Genomic DNA, 15,643 nt, shown 5'->3' with positions numbered 1-15,643 from the left:
AGAAATTAACAGATAGGGTTAGTTAGACAAGAAAACAGTTCAAGTTATTACTCTAGGGATGCCAAAGCTCCAGATGTCTCAAAATAAGCATCAAAGAACTCAATCCTGTGTGCTGTGAGCACTTCCCGAAATATGCATTCAGTTGTCAACAAACATAAACCAATTCAACTCTTGCAAAATATATATTTATGTAAATAATATTGCAATAATATACATGTCTCAACCCATTTTAAAATCACCTGCCTTCGAGTTTTTATACTTCCAGAAGTTACTTTTGTTACAGTTCAGCATGATTCCTGTGAAAATACAGCTTACTTAATCAATGGGTTCTGGTTAACATGCTTTTTCATCTTTCCATAATAGGACTTTATCTGAATTCCTATAAAGATTATGGGTAACAAATTCTTTCTTCTATTCTGCTCCAGCCCATCCTCCCCAATTAAGTCAATTGCACTGTGTTGTAATACTTATGATAGGGATGATTCCTTTAAGTGTTTAGCAAAATCCAAGGGTCTGTGAACAGCAGCCTCTTTGAGATGTGTCTGAATCAATTCCTTTAAATCTTCATTGAGAAATGAATCCGCTTGTAAAAATTTATCCTGGAAAGTATCAAAATTTTAGATATTTTACATTATTTATACAACTATCTAAATAAGGTCAACATAAAGGTTTCCATTAGTGTCCCAAAAGAGTAGTGATAATTTTATTACTTTACCTTGCCCCTTCCCTAAGCCATTTCCTGAAGGTGAGGACAGAAGATGTTAACTGACCCCCACGGACTACCAGCAAGAGGCTGTCAGTTTGTCCTGAGGAGGTCAGAAAAAGGATTTGTTTTCTCTATTGTATGTTCTTCCATTCTTCTTTGTACTAAGCTAAGGGGAGCTTGCCACACCAGCCTTTGGTTAACATCATGCAAACTATTTTGATTCCCTATTTTTAATAATTTTTACATTTAAAAAAGCTACAGTGTGAAATACACACGAACTGACTCGCAAAGAGAACAGCCCTCTCACTTCTAAGCCTGAATTTCTACTCATGGTTTCTATCAAGTGGCCCAGATGATAGTGTGCCGTCCCATAGAGGCATGCTGCAAAGGCCTATGGCTGACTAGCTACATAGGAGAAGCAAGTGGGCCAGAGTAAAACTGAGATATCAGCAGAGTTTGTTTGAGAAGAAATGAACAAGACTCCAAATTAAATTTAGGAGATGTACATCACTTTAACATTAGTAGTTACTGATTTTTTTTGTTAACTATTTTCAAAGGTATTACATACTAGGCACTCTCACTCAGGTACTAGACAGTTCTATTTCCATCTGCTAATGCCAGACATGTAACTACTGTGAAGATCGGGAGATAGGCAAATTTACAAGCCATGTTCAGAGGAGCCAGTTACTTGTTTAATAAAGAAATTCCATGCTGTCAGAGGACTTCACTGACAGTAGATTATCAGTAGGAGACTCCGTTGCAATTCATAGTTCACCACATTTTTAAAAGTAGGGATAAAGTCTGGCTTTAAAAAGTGGAGGGTACTTATGTGACACGTAATGTGAGCTGTCACTTGGAACATGTTTCATAGTGAAGTTCTGTGAAACATTCACCTTTTTCGCTCTCCCATAAAAACTCTATGTTCCCCTCTTATAACACTCTTCAGTTACACACTGGCACTGATGGGGGCAATTTCTCTCCCCCCTTCCTCCCCTTTGTATGCTGAATCAGAGCTTTGGGAATTTGGCCTCCTGCTGACTCAAGACTCTAAGACAAGAGCTTCTATGGAAAGGCAATAGAAGCAAACTTACCCTGAGCCAAAAAGAGCATGACAGATCAAAAAAACAACACTACATTCACATTACTACACATGCTTGTACTACAGGAGATGGAACTAGTCATACAATTTCTCTTCTTTCACAGTAAGCAGTCATCAATATCCCACACCAATAAAAAGGACTTCATTGGGAAACTATGTTGGATGTAGAGTTAAAACAAGCACATTAACCTCATGATGCTGAGCAGTGAGTCAGGAGCTCTAGTATCTATTTGTAAAAATGTATGTTTAAGAAAGGACAGTGAAAGAAACAGTACCTTTTTTCTAGGTGTAACTGATGCAACAGGAGGGTTAAAAGTCATTCCTTTCATATTATAGGTCTCAAAAAGTTCTGCACCAGACCTGTAACACAAGATCAGTTTTACACAATCAAAAGAAATCGTATAAAGTATATGTCCATAAAACGAGTTTCACTTCACTTCTCTATGAACTCAAAGTGACCTTCTCACTACTTCAGTCCCAAAAGGGAAGAAAGACTATCCAGTAATACAGAATATCAAGTGGAAAAGTTTGGTATGAATCACAAAAGAAGAGTAGCGACAAACAGTCATTTAAAGTCATTTTACTTGCTTGTAAAATTACTTTAAATTATTACGCTGAGTTTAACAACATAACTGAAGAAGGAACAAAGATGCAAATGAGGGAAACTAGAGTCCAGGTCACAGGAAAGATTGCTATGCATGCCTGACACAGTTCCAAACAGTTGTCTGCCCTCACACTAATTTCCATCAGTACATACTTCAGAACCCTGCACTGCAATTAGTTTTCATTGGACTATCGCAGCCCAGCAACACTGCTTCTTATTAAGATTGTTAGGCTGCTACTGAGCAACACAAAGTGCTTTTACTCCTATGAGGGCAGAATATGCTGTATTTGCATGATTTTTATCCTCTGCAAACAAGCCCTTAGATCAAGATTTCTCAAACTTCACTGCACCACAGTCCCTTTCTGACAACGAAAAATTACTACATGACCATCTGAGAGTCGATTCCCCCATCCTGGTCAGAGGGACCTGTGACCTGTGGGCCCCGCCAGGCTGAAGCCAAAGCCTGATCCTTGCCACCAAATCCTGAAAGCTCTTGGGACGTTGTCTTCAGCACTAAGTGATGAGAGTCAGGCTTTGGCTTCAACCCCAGGTCCCATCAAGTCTAATGACAGCCTGGTGACCCCATTAAAATAGGATCGAGACCTACTTTCCAACATATAAAAAATTACTCACTGAGTAATCTTCTAACAACTACTGCTTTGCCAGTGAACTGTATTTCAAAACATAACTATCATGTATCCCACCTTCGACTCAAATCAGGTTTGAGAGCTTCTGAACCTTCAGTTGGAGCTCCAGCAATAAGGTGATCTGCAAATTTCTGCACTGTTGGATGATAGTGTCTCTAAAAGGAAGGAGATTGGTGAGGGTCAGGATGGCATGTACTTCCGTATGTACTTCATAAATAATACTGTATTTATACACCACATAGAACATTTTCAACAAACTTCTTTTCTGTTTCAGGATGAGACTAATGATTAGCCAGTGTCCTAAGGGTTACATACACTATGTTACTGACTCAAAACCACTCAGATAGTGGTTGCAGTGTACCACTGCAGTGTACAGGTCTTGACGAGTGGCAGCGAGCCCTGCTCACCAGCCGCACGGTTTGGCACGCTGCTCATGCGCAGACCACGCTGCACATGCACTGGCCGCACTGCGCAGCCTCACCGGGCTAAAATCTACTCGCCACCTGTCCCCTGACAGCAGCAGCTCTGGGTTGCGTGCCATGACCAGGATAGGTGCCACCTCCTCCAACCCCAGCACAGAGCAGCTGTGCCCACGGTGGGGAAGATGTCTCCTCCCCCAAACCCAGCATGGAGCTGCCACAGCTGAGACAATAGGGGGCAGAAGCCTCAGCCCCAGCACAGAACTACCATGGCAGCTCAGTGCTGGGGCCAGTGGACATAGCTGGCATTCTGTGTGCCCACCCCGAGCACTGTGCAGGACTTGTTGGGCAGCTTCATAGCCACCCAAGTTGAACAACTTAGAGGAAACTTAGATGGGAACAAACCTATTGATGCAAATTTAGAAGACAGGAAAAGACTGAATCACAAGAAAATCAGTACCCCAGATTTCCTAGTGCTGTGATGCTACAGGCTGAGGAATCTTTCTGCTGAACCCCATGCTGCTGCCTACACATATCAAAGGCAGCAGATTTGCTGTGCTGAAAGCTTGGATTCTAACAGAAAGAAGAAAATCTTCAGGGAGGATTTTGAGAGGGGTGGGAAGGAGAGAGTCAAGGGGCACAAAGATGAGATAGTGATAGAAATGTAGCCGTGTTAGTCTGGTGTAGCTGAAACAAAAAACAGGGCTATGTAGCACTTAAAAGACTAACAAGATGGTTTATTAGGTGATGAGTTTTCGTGGGCCAGACCCACTTCCTCAGATCAAATAGTGGGTAATTGAGGTTTATAAATGCTTGGTCGAGAGCCTGAAGTTTCTGGTCTCTGTCAGTGGGATTAGAGCAGATGCGGTTGTATCAAAGGGCTTGGCTATAGACGATGGATCGTATGGTGTGTTCTGGATGGGAGCTGGAGGCATGTAGGTAACTGTATGAGTTGGTGGGTTTTCTGTAGAGAGTGGTGTCTAATTTTCCATTGGTGATTTGTACATAAAATCCCCACCCGGAGAAAGAAAAAAACAAACTGAAAGAGCCAGACGAATACCTAGAAACCGTCTACTTCAAGACAGACCCAAGAAAACCAACTATAGAACACCACTTGTCATCACCTACAACCCCCAACTTAAACCTGTCCAATACATTATCAATAAACTACAGCCTATACTGGAACAGGATACTAAACTCCGAGACAGACCCATAGTCTCCTATAGACAACCACCTAACCTCAAGATGATTCTTACCAACAACCACAGGACATACCACACTAATACCAACCCTGGAACCTTCCCTTTCAACAAACCCCGTTGCCAGCTTTGTTCACATATTCACTCTGCTGATACCATTATTGGACCTAACCAATTGAGTTATAAGATCAAGAACACATATTCCTGCTCATCCAAAAATATAATTTATGCTATCATGTGCCGAAAATGTCCGTCTGCTATGTACATTGGAGAAATGTCTCAGACACTTCGCCAAAGAATCAGTGCCCACAAAACAGATATTAGACAGGATCACACAGAAAAAACTGTTTCTTGCCATTTCAACCAGAAAGGGCATGGTCTCAACGACTTGATTACCTGCATCCTGCTTCAAAGACCTTTTAACACCAGACTTGAAAGAGAATCCTTTGAACTGTCATTCATGCTTAAATTCAACATATTACGCCTAGGCCTAAACAAAGACATTAATTATCTTACCCATTACAAAGATAGCTTCCCCAATTATCACCTCTAATATCATTAGCTCACAGACATTTACCTTCCCTCTTCATCCCTCTTCTGTTCTGAAATTTGATTTGTCCTTTTCATATGTGTTCTTTTTTTTTATTGTATCCCTTTGGTATATATGGTTGTGCCAAGTTTCTTCCACTATTTGATCTGAGGAAGTGGGTCTGGCCCATGAAAGCTCATCACCTAATAAACCATCTTGTTAGTCTTTTAAGTGCTACATAGTCCTGTTTTTTAAAGATGAGATAGTGGGGGGAGCAGAGACCCAGAAAGAACTGAAGGGTGGAGGTGGGAAATGGTGGTGAAACACACCAAAGATGGCAGGGGAAGACTGAGTGAACTGGCAAGGAAGCAGGGACCCACAGTGGGAGAAGAGAAGGGAAACCGACACTGGAAGAAGGGATAGAAGCAGGGACCTGGAATGGGAAGAATGAAGGGACCATGCCATGGCAAATACGTGGTGAATGAGGGCACACACACAGCTTCTGCCATGGTGCAAACAAGGGCGATGGCATGTGGCAGAAGGGTGAATGGGGGTCACACAGAGCCCACCAAGAGGGAAATGTTGGGGAGAGTTGCAGGGAGTCCCTGAAACAGGGTTCGACACAAAGAGATAATAGGGAAGAATGGAGGGATGCAAGAAATCCTGATGGGTGCAACGTGCTTGGTTTACACTAGCCACAAAGCATTAGATCCTCTTAGCATAATTAAATAGAAAGGATGTACACAGCACACAACCCACCTCAAAATACCATTGTAACAAACTGAAAATATTGTTAGCAGAAGTTAGACAAAGCTATGTCATCTAAAGTCCAGTCTAGAGATTATAGCATTGATCTGAACTCTGCATTTTAGTTAAGTATATAAACATTTAGCTAGCTACCCAGAATTATCCAAATAGTAACTCACCCGTAACTCATGTAATTCCCAAAGAGCTGTGTTCTGAGCATTGCAACACTCTGGCTCATCCAGTTCTGGGAGATAAAGTCCACTACCTTGAGCCTCATTGTCTAGCAGGAGGTCTGTTTTTGGGAACATCTTTCACACCATGACACAGAAAAAGAAATTATCTCACATGTTAATGCATATAACATGATAATGCAATTTCAAGAGTGTAACCAAAAATTCAGCATTATTAAGACCCAGCAGTACTTATGGAAATGCTGCTTTCATGTTTAAAAAATACTTCAAAATATTCTGTAGTAAAATAAAATTAAAAAATAAATACTACATAACAATTCATCAACTAGCAAATTCTATGAGAGACACTGCTAACAGAAAGGAGATAATCAAATAAGAAATTTTCCATTCCAGCAAATAACTAAGAACTTACTTGCATCAATATTCTGTTGGTTGCCAAGATCCCAACACTGGAATTTGGAAGGACGTGGAGAGCAAGTGTGGAAAGTCGCTTTATGAAAGCGAGGGCTCGTTGCTGAGAAACCTGTTTCCTGCGTTTGGTAAGCATTACATCCAGGCACTGAAGCACGATCACCATATCATCATTTGTAGCTCCTCAAAAAACAGAATACATAAAAACCCATTTAAAAGGCAACAAGAGACTTTCTACGTATGAAAGAAAATATTCTGTGAAGGATGTTGCTTAGAAATCAGAGCCCTAGAATATTGTATTACATTTTTCAAACAAACAGTAATTATTAACATGACAGACAAAAACATGCATCTACTTTTATAAAACTGTTACTGCTTTGACTGACTCGATATATTTGTGCTTCTTTTAACAATACATTTATTCCAACAAGGATATTTAAATTCACAAAGATTCTTTTGGTCCTAATTACACTGATCATTCTTTCAATTACTTATAATTATTAAAGAGTGCTCATCAAGTGTTGTGAATTCATGTACAACAAAAAATAGTATATAGCTAATTCATGAGTTACTCCTTACACTATACAAGTTAATGAAACTCAAACTAAATGAATCCTTACTTTACTAGACGTTTTCACAAAATGTTAAAACATATATTAAGAGCAATTAATGTTGAAAATATAAAATTTACAAAAGATCAACAGTGATTTAAATTGCCTTTGCAAAGAATCAATATGGAATCAAAAGACAGATTTCTAGAAGAAGAGATCTGATCAGGGATGGGACACTGGCAGCGCGGGAGCAGCAACCAATCCGCCAGATCATTTTATATGGCTCACCACAGCCAAACTCAGGGCAAACAATCCAGCAATGCCAAAGACAGGAAAATATGGAAGGGCCCTGCCTAGGTACATACATATATCATATGATGCTGCAACAAGAGCAAATGGACTGGAGCTGGGAGTCAGGCCCAGCCCTAGTTCTACAGTACAGGAGCTGTTGCTGTAGGATGAGTGCAAGGCAGATGTGCTCTCCAACCCCTCCCTTAAACAGCCTCTGGACATACCCATTAGCCCACCACAGAGTTTTCGTGGATTTTGTGGCCTTGTGTTACCACAGAGTTACCCATTCCTGGTTTAGATGCTGATGCAACATCAATCACTAGGCCCCTAATGAAATCTGACATTATTTGAAATTGGTACTATGCAATGCTATAAACTTGAAAGAACAAACCAGTTAAAACAAATTGCCATTCTTTTGCAGAAATGGATAAAAAATAGGTGTCTTCACATTTTTAAGACTATCATACAAATAAAATCAACATAAGACACTGAAGTTACCTGCATGTAGTCTAAATAGTGTCCTATAAAGGTGAGTGTAGAACTTTGAAGGGTCAATGTTGAGAACATCACCTATTTAAAAAATAATCCCAAATAAGTAGGTTTACTTCAGGGCAAGTTATAATTTAGTTATAATTTAGTAACTATAATCTAAAAACAAATTATAAAGTTTAATTTTTAGAGAATTTACCTTGGCCAGACAAAATATGAAAAGCGGTGAGAACACAATGAAGGCTCTCCCGATAGCTTAGATCCTGGGAATACAAAAGAATAGCTGATACACAATAGATACAGCTTTATTTTAAGAACACGTCTCAAGAAATTACCTCATTAGACAAATCTCAACTTACCCGAGATGCAATGAGAGAATGTAGAACCACCAACAGGTCATCAAAAAAATCTACATTTATGAGATGGGCAAACCTAGAACCAGGGAGATTGTTATTTTTTCTGTAACTATAGATAATTTTCTCTGCAAGTTCATTCAAAGCATTCTGTGACCTGCCAAAGACTACTTCTTCATCCTTTACTTACATCAAATGCCCTCTTGGGTTTACTCTATATTCACCCAGCATGATAATGCAACCCCTCTGAGGCACATGCCAACTTTTCATTAGTGCTACTGCACACCACAAAGAATGACTTTCAATTTCTTTATTAAAAACTGGAATAAATAACGCAGTCCCTTCATGATTTGAAAAATTATTGTCATGTAAATCCTATACTGACAATTAGATACTACAATGATAGATGTAAGAAGTGATCAAACATATAAACGAATTAATTTTGGTGTCTTTTATTCATATATCCTTCATGAAGTTCAACTGCTCATGCAAAATTTCCTTAAAATGTCTTTTTACTGACTCGTATTTTTTTCTAAAATACATAGACAAATATTGCCTTATAGCTCTTACTTTGCAAGACCTTCCAGAACTGCAGGCAAAAGAGGGGATTTCTGTACCTTCTTCAGTATTCTGAAGTAAGTTAAAAATACAATATTCAGCATCTCTGTATGCTGTGGGGAAAGTACATAATATCATATCAATATGCATGGAAAACATGTACTGTAGATTCATTTAAACTAAACTCAAACTTTTCCTTTTTTTCCAATTTTGAACTCACTAGCCCCCAAAATCCTAATAATTACAAATATGGTCATCCAAAAATTCCTTTCATAGAGAATACAGCTACACATTACTAAAAGTCAGAAGGTGGATTTTAGATTCTGCAGTAAACTAAAATGAATAATGATATTTCTAAATCTGACCAACATAAATCATGCTTTTATAGTCTATTTTGATGCAACACCTCATTCAGAGAAAGAATTCAGAAGACCTTCTTAAATATAAATAAAAGAAAATAAATGCCAACAAAGTGATACTAAACAAGTGTACATATTTAAAGGGAAGATGTTTTAAATAGGCAGTGTCGGGGGAGAAGGGCGGCAAAAGGGCCTTTGATCCCGCCTGTGGAGGCCCTGCCATTCCCCCGCCCCTAGGCCAATTAGGCCCTGGGGGCGAGGGGAAGTGAAAGAAGTTTCCTCCGCCCTGCCAGGAGTGCACGGAGACTTTATGCGCTCCCACATTCCCAAGCCCTGGCCTGGGAGCAGGGGGAGCAAGTGAAGTTTCCTCCGCCCTGCAAAGGAGCATGTGACGCTTAGAAGCACCACACGGACCTGGCAGGGCGGGAGGAGACTTGACGCATTCACCCACCCCCAAGCCAATTGTCTTGGGGGTAGTTAGGGGAGCGTGTGAAGTCTTCTCTCATCGCCAAGGGCATGGGTGCCTAGGGGGAAGCTCTGGGAGGGGAGGGAGCAAAGACTTCACTGTGTGGGTGGGGAAGCAGAGAAGTATCCTGGCCCCGCCCATTCCGCTTGAGGCCCCAGGCCACTTCAAAAATTTCTGAAGTGGCCCCCGGCAAAAAATTTTTGCTCACCCCTAATCTAGGGGTAAATACTAATGAACTTTTATAGGGCTTCTAGCAGCAGAATTTTTCTCAGACACACAAAGGATGATTAGAACAAGTCTAAGCAATTCCACTTCAATGGAGGCCTCTGCTGTAGACTATAATCTAGTCAGTCATTTACAAATTACAGGTACCACTTGTGCTCAACCTGCGTTTTTACAGTTTTGGTTTCCTCAACACAGCTAAGTCTGCAAGTTGCAAAAATGAAACTTTCCCAGCTTCTGCCTTATGACCTACAATATCTTTTCTGCCTGAGAAGTTATCTTCCATGCCTCATATCACCAACCTCTTAGTGTACTATCATTACCTACTGAGCTAATGTGACAGAGAAGAGACAACTTGGACTTCAAAGACTTCAGACAACTAACTTTAATTGCTTGCAAGCACACATACAAAAGCAGAAAAAACAATGTCTCCAATTTCCTACCAATTTCAATTTTTTTTCTTTACTCTCTGAGGCTTCTGCTTCCAAGAGTTCTCGTTCCAGCTTCTCTTCTGCTTTCTTCCACTGAAAATATATTCATTTTAAAGATATTAAATATTCTGGCAAATTAAAAAATACCACTTCCAACTAAGCCTGGAGGCAAGCATCCAGACGTATCTGAAATATCCACGTTCAATGCTATGCTGATCTTTTTTGAGTTCCACCATGGAATGAAATTGTCTTAATAATGGGAGAAGGGTAATGGAGGGTAACCCATTTGCTAAACATCCTCTTCTCACCAACTAATAAACAGAACCAAGTCACACTATTAGAAGTTTTCCTAATGATTGTAATAAGTAAGGGGAAAAGAACAGAATTAGGAAAATCAAATAAATTCCTTGATGTGCCCCAAAATGCTGTATAAACACTGCTATTCAATGCAATTACCAGCACCAAGGAATAGCGAAGGTAACAAAGCAATCATTTTCAATAATACCTTTCTTTGCATCCTTGAAAGATTTTTCCTTTTCTCCTTATAGGACATGAACTTTTTATTTGCAGTTATGTCTTCTGTGTCTTTTTTTACTTCTACTTCTTTAATTCTTAGGTGAAGGAATATTTTTAGCACCTAACATTGAGACAGCAACATTAAAATATGTAGTGCCTGAAGTATAACAAAGTCATGGACGGTAAACTTACAACAGCAGTTTATCAACATCAGGCATTCAAGGTTGGGTGTGTTAGACTGAGCTTCTGCCCTGTCACACTGAGTCTTTATACAGATTTGAATAGCTAATCAGAAAACATACACAATGTGTTTTCATAAAATATTAATTTACAGAAGTTTTCCCTTACATGACCATGGCTACAGATTTTGGTGCCTGCAACACACCTTAACCTATTTTTTTTATTTAAATCCAGTGACTAGAACTTGTAACTTGAACATGCCTTTATTTCTCCAAAGTGAAGTCCTCATACCCCATATAACTTCCCCATGAATGAAATCTATATAGCAACCCATAATAAATGAACGCACTAATAATCTTAGGTAAATGATACTTCAGAAACAAATTATAAGTAGAGCTGTCGATTAATCACAGTTGACTCATGCAGTTAACTCAAAAAAATGAATCGCAATTAAAATAATACATGTACCATAATGCAATCTTCTTACTGTGATGAATGTGCAACTTACAAGTGTGATTTTTGAGACACAGCTGCACCCCAATTAACTATGTAAAACTTTACAGCCTACAAGACCATTCAGGCCTACTTCTTGTTCAGTCAGTCACTAGGACAAAAAAGTTTGTTTACATTTATCAGAGATAATGCTGATGGCTTCTTATTTACATTGGCACCTGGACATCCAACACTCTGGTCATCTGAAGAAGTGGACTGTACTCACGAAAGTTCATGATACCATCTACATGTTTTGTTAGTCTTTAAAGTGCTTCCGGAGTAGTTGTTTTTAAAGTTTATTTAATTAAAGACTGTATATGAGGTATATATGCACGAGGAGGAAAAATTAGGCAACCTTACTTCTGTATAGGCAACCTTACTTCTGAAATTTCTTAATTTGAGTGCTAGAGTCTAACATATCAGATGCAGTTGAATGTTCAACTGATATTTCAGAATCAAAGTTTTTTGGTCTGCACATTTTTTTTGATGTTTCGACTTTTTGTCCTAATTTAGACTGCAAACAAAATTTCAAAATGTAAACATTGGGGGGAAGAGTCATCAAACACACTATTCCCCTTATCTCCTTTTTAGGGGTCAAGACATCCTAAACTTGTTTTATTTTCAAGAAAGATAGTAAAGTCTTCCAGCATTTAGTATTTCATTATTTTTGTCATTGTCAAAAGACAATTCTGAAGTACAACAGAAACTTACCTCAGGTCTAACATCATAATTTCTACTCTTTACAAGGCTGGAAATCACTTTAACGACACCCAGAGAAACAGAGCCCAGTTTGTCTTGTTTAAAGAGCTTCCTTACAGCTTCACAACACATTTCAGAAATCTGCAAAGTTAATTAAAATGTTTATTCTCAGAAAATATCAAAAAGAGAAGTTTATGCTATAAGTTACTCAATAACAATTTCTATGAACATTTCCATTTTCAATTAAAAAAAATCATCAAATAGAGAGAGAAAGTCTGTAAAACAGTGTTAAAAAGGGATACAAACTTTGGAATGAACTTTCAAAAATCAGAAATATTTTTCAGGTAAGAAAATGGCTCTTAAAATCATAACAAATAACAGGGAAAATACCCACCAATTTTGATGTGTCATTCATGAGAGGTACAATCAGCACAATAATGTTATTGTGGAAATTGAAGTGAGGTAGTGCCACAAGAAGCTCACACAGACACTTGATTGCAATCTCTGCCAGACCTTTATACGCTTTTAATGAGATTACATTACTTTTCTTCAGCTTCCTTTGCTTCCAATCTGAATAAAATATTATTTTTGTTATTATTATACAAAATTAAGCTATTGCATTATTTTTGAGTATTTTTCTGGCAGATTTCCTGATGTTTTATTAGAATAAGTCTTAAGTATAGATTTCTATGAAATAATCAAAAAACTTCTAAGTGCAGAAAACAATACTCAGGCTAATCATAAACACTTATGATGTGATCCTGCAAACACTTACGATAGGTGAGTATCTATTAAGAAATGAGGGAAACATACACTATACCTTTAACTGTTTGTTCCAGATTTTCCAAGTAAAATTTGTACTGGCTCACAAGGCCTTCTTCAAACTCTCTTAGTTTCTGAGTTTCTTTTTTAACCTGTGAACATAATACTGATGAACTATTTTTTCAAGTTCTAAATATTTCAGTTACCTCATGCTGCCAATACAAGTTTAGTGATATGGGTTTTTTTCCTGTTTTTGAGAGGGGTTTTTAATGCAGTTTAATTAATTCACCTCTTCAGTTAATTCAGATTAATTTTCCTGTATGTCCCCATGTATATGAGCCAGGGGTGGGCAATAATTTTAGACGAGGGGCCAGTTCACTAAAGTGGCCCCAGGACGTCCCGGAAGGGGCGGGGTCTTGGCCAGGAGGGATGGGCCCAGGACACTGCTGTGTTCCCTTCCCTTCCCTATAGACCCTGGCTGGCCTGGAGGCGGGGGAGCACGTGAAGTCTTTGCCCCCACCATTCCCCTGCCTAGAGAGAACTGCCAGTTATTCTGAACAGCTGGCGGTTCCCTCTAGGCACTCGCACCCCTAGCAGCAGGAGACTTTACGCACTCCCCCCACCCTCAGGTCAATCAGGACCTGGGGGCAGGGGAGCACAAGAAGTCTCTCACTTCCTGCCACTGCCCTGCAAGGGGCATGCAGCACTTACAGAGTGAAAGCACTACACACTCCTTGCAGGGAGGGAGGAAACTTTGTGCGGTCCCTGCCTCCGCCCTGCAAGGTGTGCACGGCACTTAAGAGTGGACTCTCTAAGTGCTGGGCGCCCCTTGCAGAGCAGCAGCAGGGAGCAAGAGACTTTGCGCGTCACCGCCAGGCCCTGGGGTTGGGGGAGCTGCAGGGCGTCCATGAGCTGGATCCACCTGCTTGGCGAGCTGGATCTAACCTACGGAAGACCCTTTGCCCACCCTGACATAAGCCCTAAAATATATGAATACAGGCAGTCCCCGAGTTACGCGGATCCGACATATGTCGGATCCGCAGTTACTAACGGGGCTTTTCTCCGGGGCGAGAAAAGCTGTTCCGTGTCTCCCTGGTCTGCTGGGGGGGGGGAAGCCCCCCCAGCAGACCAGGGAGACGGGGAGCAAAGCCGCAGAGCACGCGGGCAGCGGGATAGCTAGTGCGCCCCCCCCCCCCCGCCCAGCAGACCAGGCTTTTCTCGCCGCCGACGCCTGGGGTAGAGCAGCTGGGGCACTGCCAGGTTGGTCCGGCAGCGCCGCTCCTCAGTGCTACTGGACCAACCCGGCAGGACCCCAGCTGCTCTGCCCCAGGCATCCCCAAGTCAGCCGCTGCTGAAACTGACCAGCGGCTGACTACAGGAAGCCCGAGGCAGAGTTGCTCTGCCCCGGGATTCCTGGAATCAGCCGCTGATCAATTTCAGCAGTGGCTGACTTGGGGACACCTGGGGTAGAGCAGCTGGGGTGCTGCCGGGTTGGTCCCCGCAGCGCTGAGGTGTGGCGCTGCGGGGACCTACCCGGCAGCGCCCCAGCTGCTCTGTCCCAGGCGTCCAAATTCAGCCGCTGTTGAAACTGATCAGCAGCTGATTCCAGGAAGCCCAGGGCAGAGCAACTCTGCCTCGGGCTTCCTGTAGTCAGCCGCTGGTCAGTTTCAGCAGCGGCTGAATCTGGACGCCAGTTCCGACTTACATACAAATTCAACTTAAGAACAAACCTACATTCCCTATCTTGTACATAATCCGGGGACTGCCTGTAACTGTTATTTATTATGACAGCATTTAATGTTTTTTCTTTCTATACAATTCCCGCTGCCTGACACTGAGTACTGATTTATTCAATGATTACCTATGTATCACACACATCTTAGCCCAAAATATTTTTGGTGACTCTGAATATATAAGTGTTAACTAATAAGAAGTATTAAAAAAGATGTATCAAAAAATTTACAAAATGATACTTTGATTTTCTCTTTTTTTATTTTTGTTCAGTAGTTTGTTTCACTTTATAACCAGTACTATTCAAACAAAACTGTAAATGTTTATTATTAAATAAAATCACAAACTTTCTTCATATAATGGCTACAGTATCATTAACACCGAGGTTTCAAATTGGAGGTCCCTCTCTCTCTCCTCCCTCCACTCCCAGATTTTGTTCCCAGATGCAGCTCCTACCTCCTGGAGCTGTGGCCTCAGTCCTGGCTAGAACGCAGACAACGATAAGAGAGGACAACTACATTCACAGTTCAAGAGCCCGTGTAGGTATGTCTACATTGCAACATAAAACCAGGATTACCTAGACTCAAGTCATCTGACCTGTGTTAGGGAATCCTGGGCTGCTCTATATTTTACCCCAGTGTTATGAGTTTTCTAACCCATGTTCAAATGTATGGCTCTGGAATCTACATTGCAATGCTCAGAACCAAAGGCAAAATTACCAAATCTGAGTCCATAATGCAGAGGTGGGAAATAATTTTCACAGGGAGACCACTTAATGAATGTTGGTAGGTAGTCAAAGGCTGGCTCCACCCCAGGAAGGCGGGGGTTTGAGGATTAGCTTTCCCTAGAGTTATCTGGGGCCAGAGGCTTTTAATTAATAACACTCCAAAGGCGACGAGGAGTCCTGTGGCACCTTATAGACTAACTGAAGTGTAGGAGCATAAGCTACACTTCAGTTAGTCTATAAGGTGCCACAGGACTCCTCGTCGCT

General features: G+C 40.8%; 1 protein-coding gene across 2 annotated transcripts in view; it reads right to left on the bottom strand.

Annotated features, from left to right (window-relative positions):
- Positions 1-171: 171 nt before the first annotated feature.
- The window catches only part of NOC3L (NOC3 like DNA replication regulator), a 30,535-nt gene continuing 15,063 nt past the window's right edge, over positions 172-15,643 (bottom strand). For both annotated transcript variants that reach the window (XM_075935140.2, XM_075935139.2), the window contains exons 8-21: positions 12,980-13,073; positions 12,554-12,729; positions 12,172-12,300; positions 10,778-10,909; positions 10,285-10,365; positions 8,807-8,907; positions 8,243-8,315; positions 8,083-8,146; positions 7,893-7,964; positions 6,554-6,735; positions 6,130-6,258; positions 3,114-3,211; positions 2,081-2,165; positions 172-599 (exon numbers count right to left, since the gene is read on the bottom strand). In XM_075935140.2, the coding sequence (XP_075791255.2) occupies positions 468-599; positions 2,081-2,165; positions 3,114-3,211; positions 6,130-6,258; positions 6,554-6,735; positions 7,893-7,964; positions 8,083-8,146; positions 8,243-8,315; positions 8,807-8,907; positions 10,285-10,365; positions 10,778-10,909; positions 12,172-12,300; positions 12,554-12,729; positions 12,980-13,073 (1,548 nt within the window). In that variant the 3' untranslated portion in view covers positions 172-467. The remainder of the gene's footprint in view (positions 600-2,080; positions 2,166-3,113; positions 3,212-6,129; positions 6,259-6,553; positions 6,736-7,892; positions 7,965-8,082; positions 8,147-8,242; positions 8,316-8,806; positions 8,908-10,284; positions 10,366-10,777; positions 10,910-12,171; positions 12,301-12,553; positions 12,730-12,979; positions 13,074-15,643) is intronic.

The sequence above is a fragment of the Pelodiscus sinensis genome, chromosome 8 (genome assembly GCF_052426305.1).
Source record: "Pelodiscus sinensis isolate ZL-2025 chromosome 8, ASM5242630v1, whole genome shotgun sequence".
Classification (NCBI taxonomy): domain Eukaryota; kingdom Metazoa; phylum Chordata; order Testudines; family Trionychidae; genus Pelodiscus; species Pelodiscus sinensis.
Note: the sequence above shows the minus strand (reverse complement) of the source record. Positions and strands in the feature narration are given on the sequence as shown.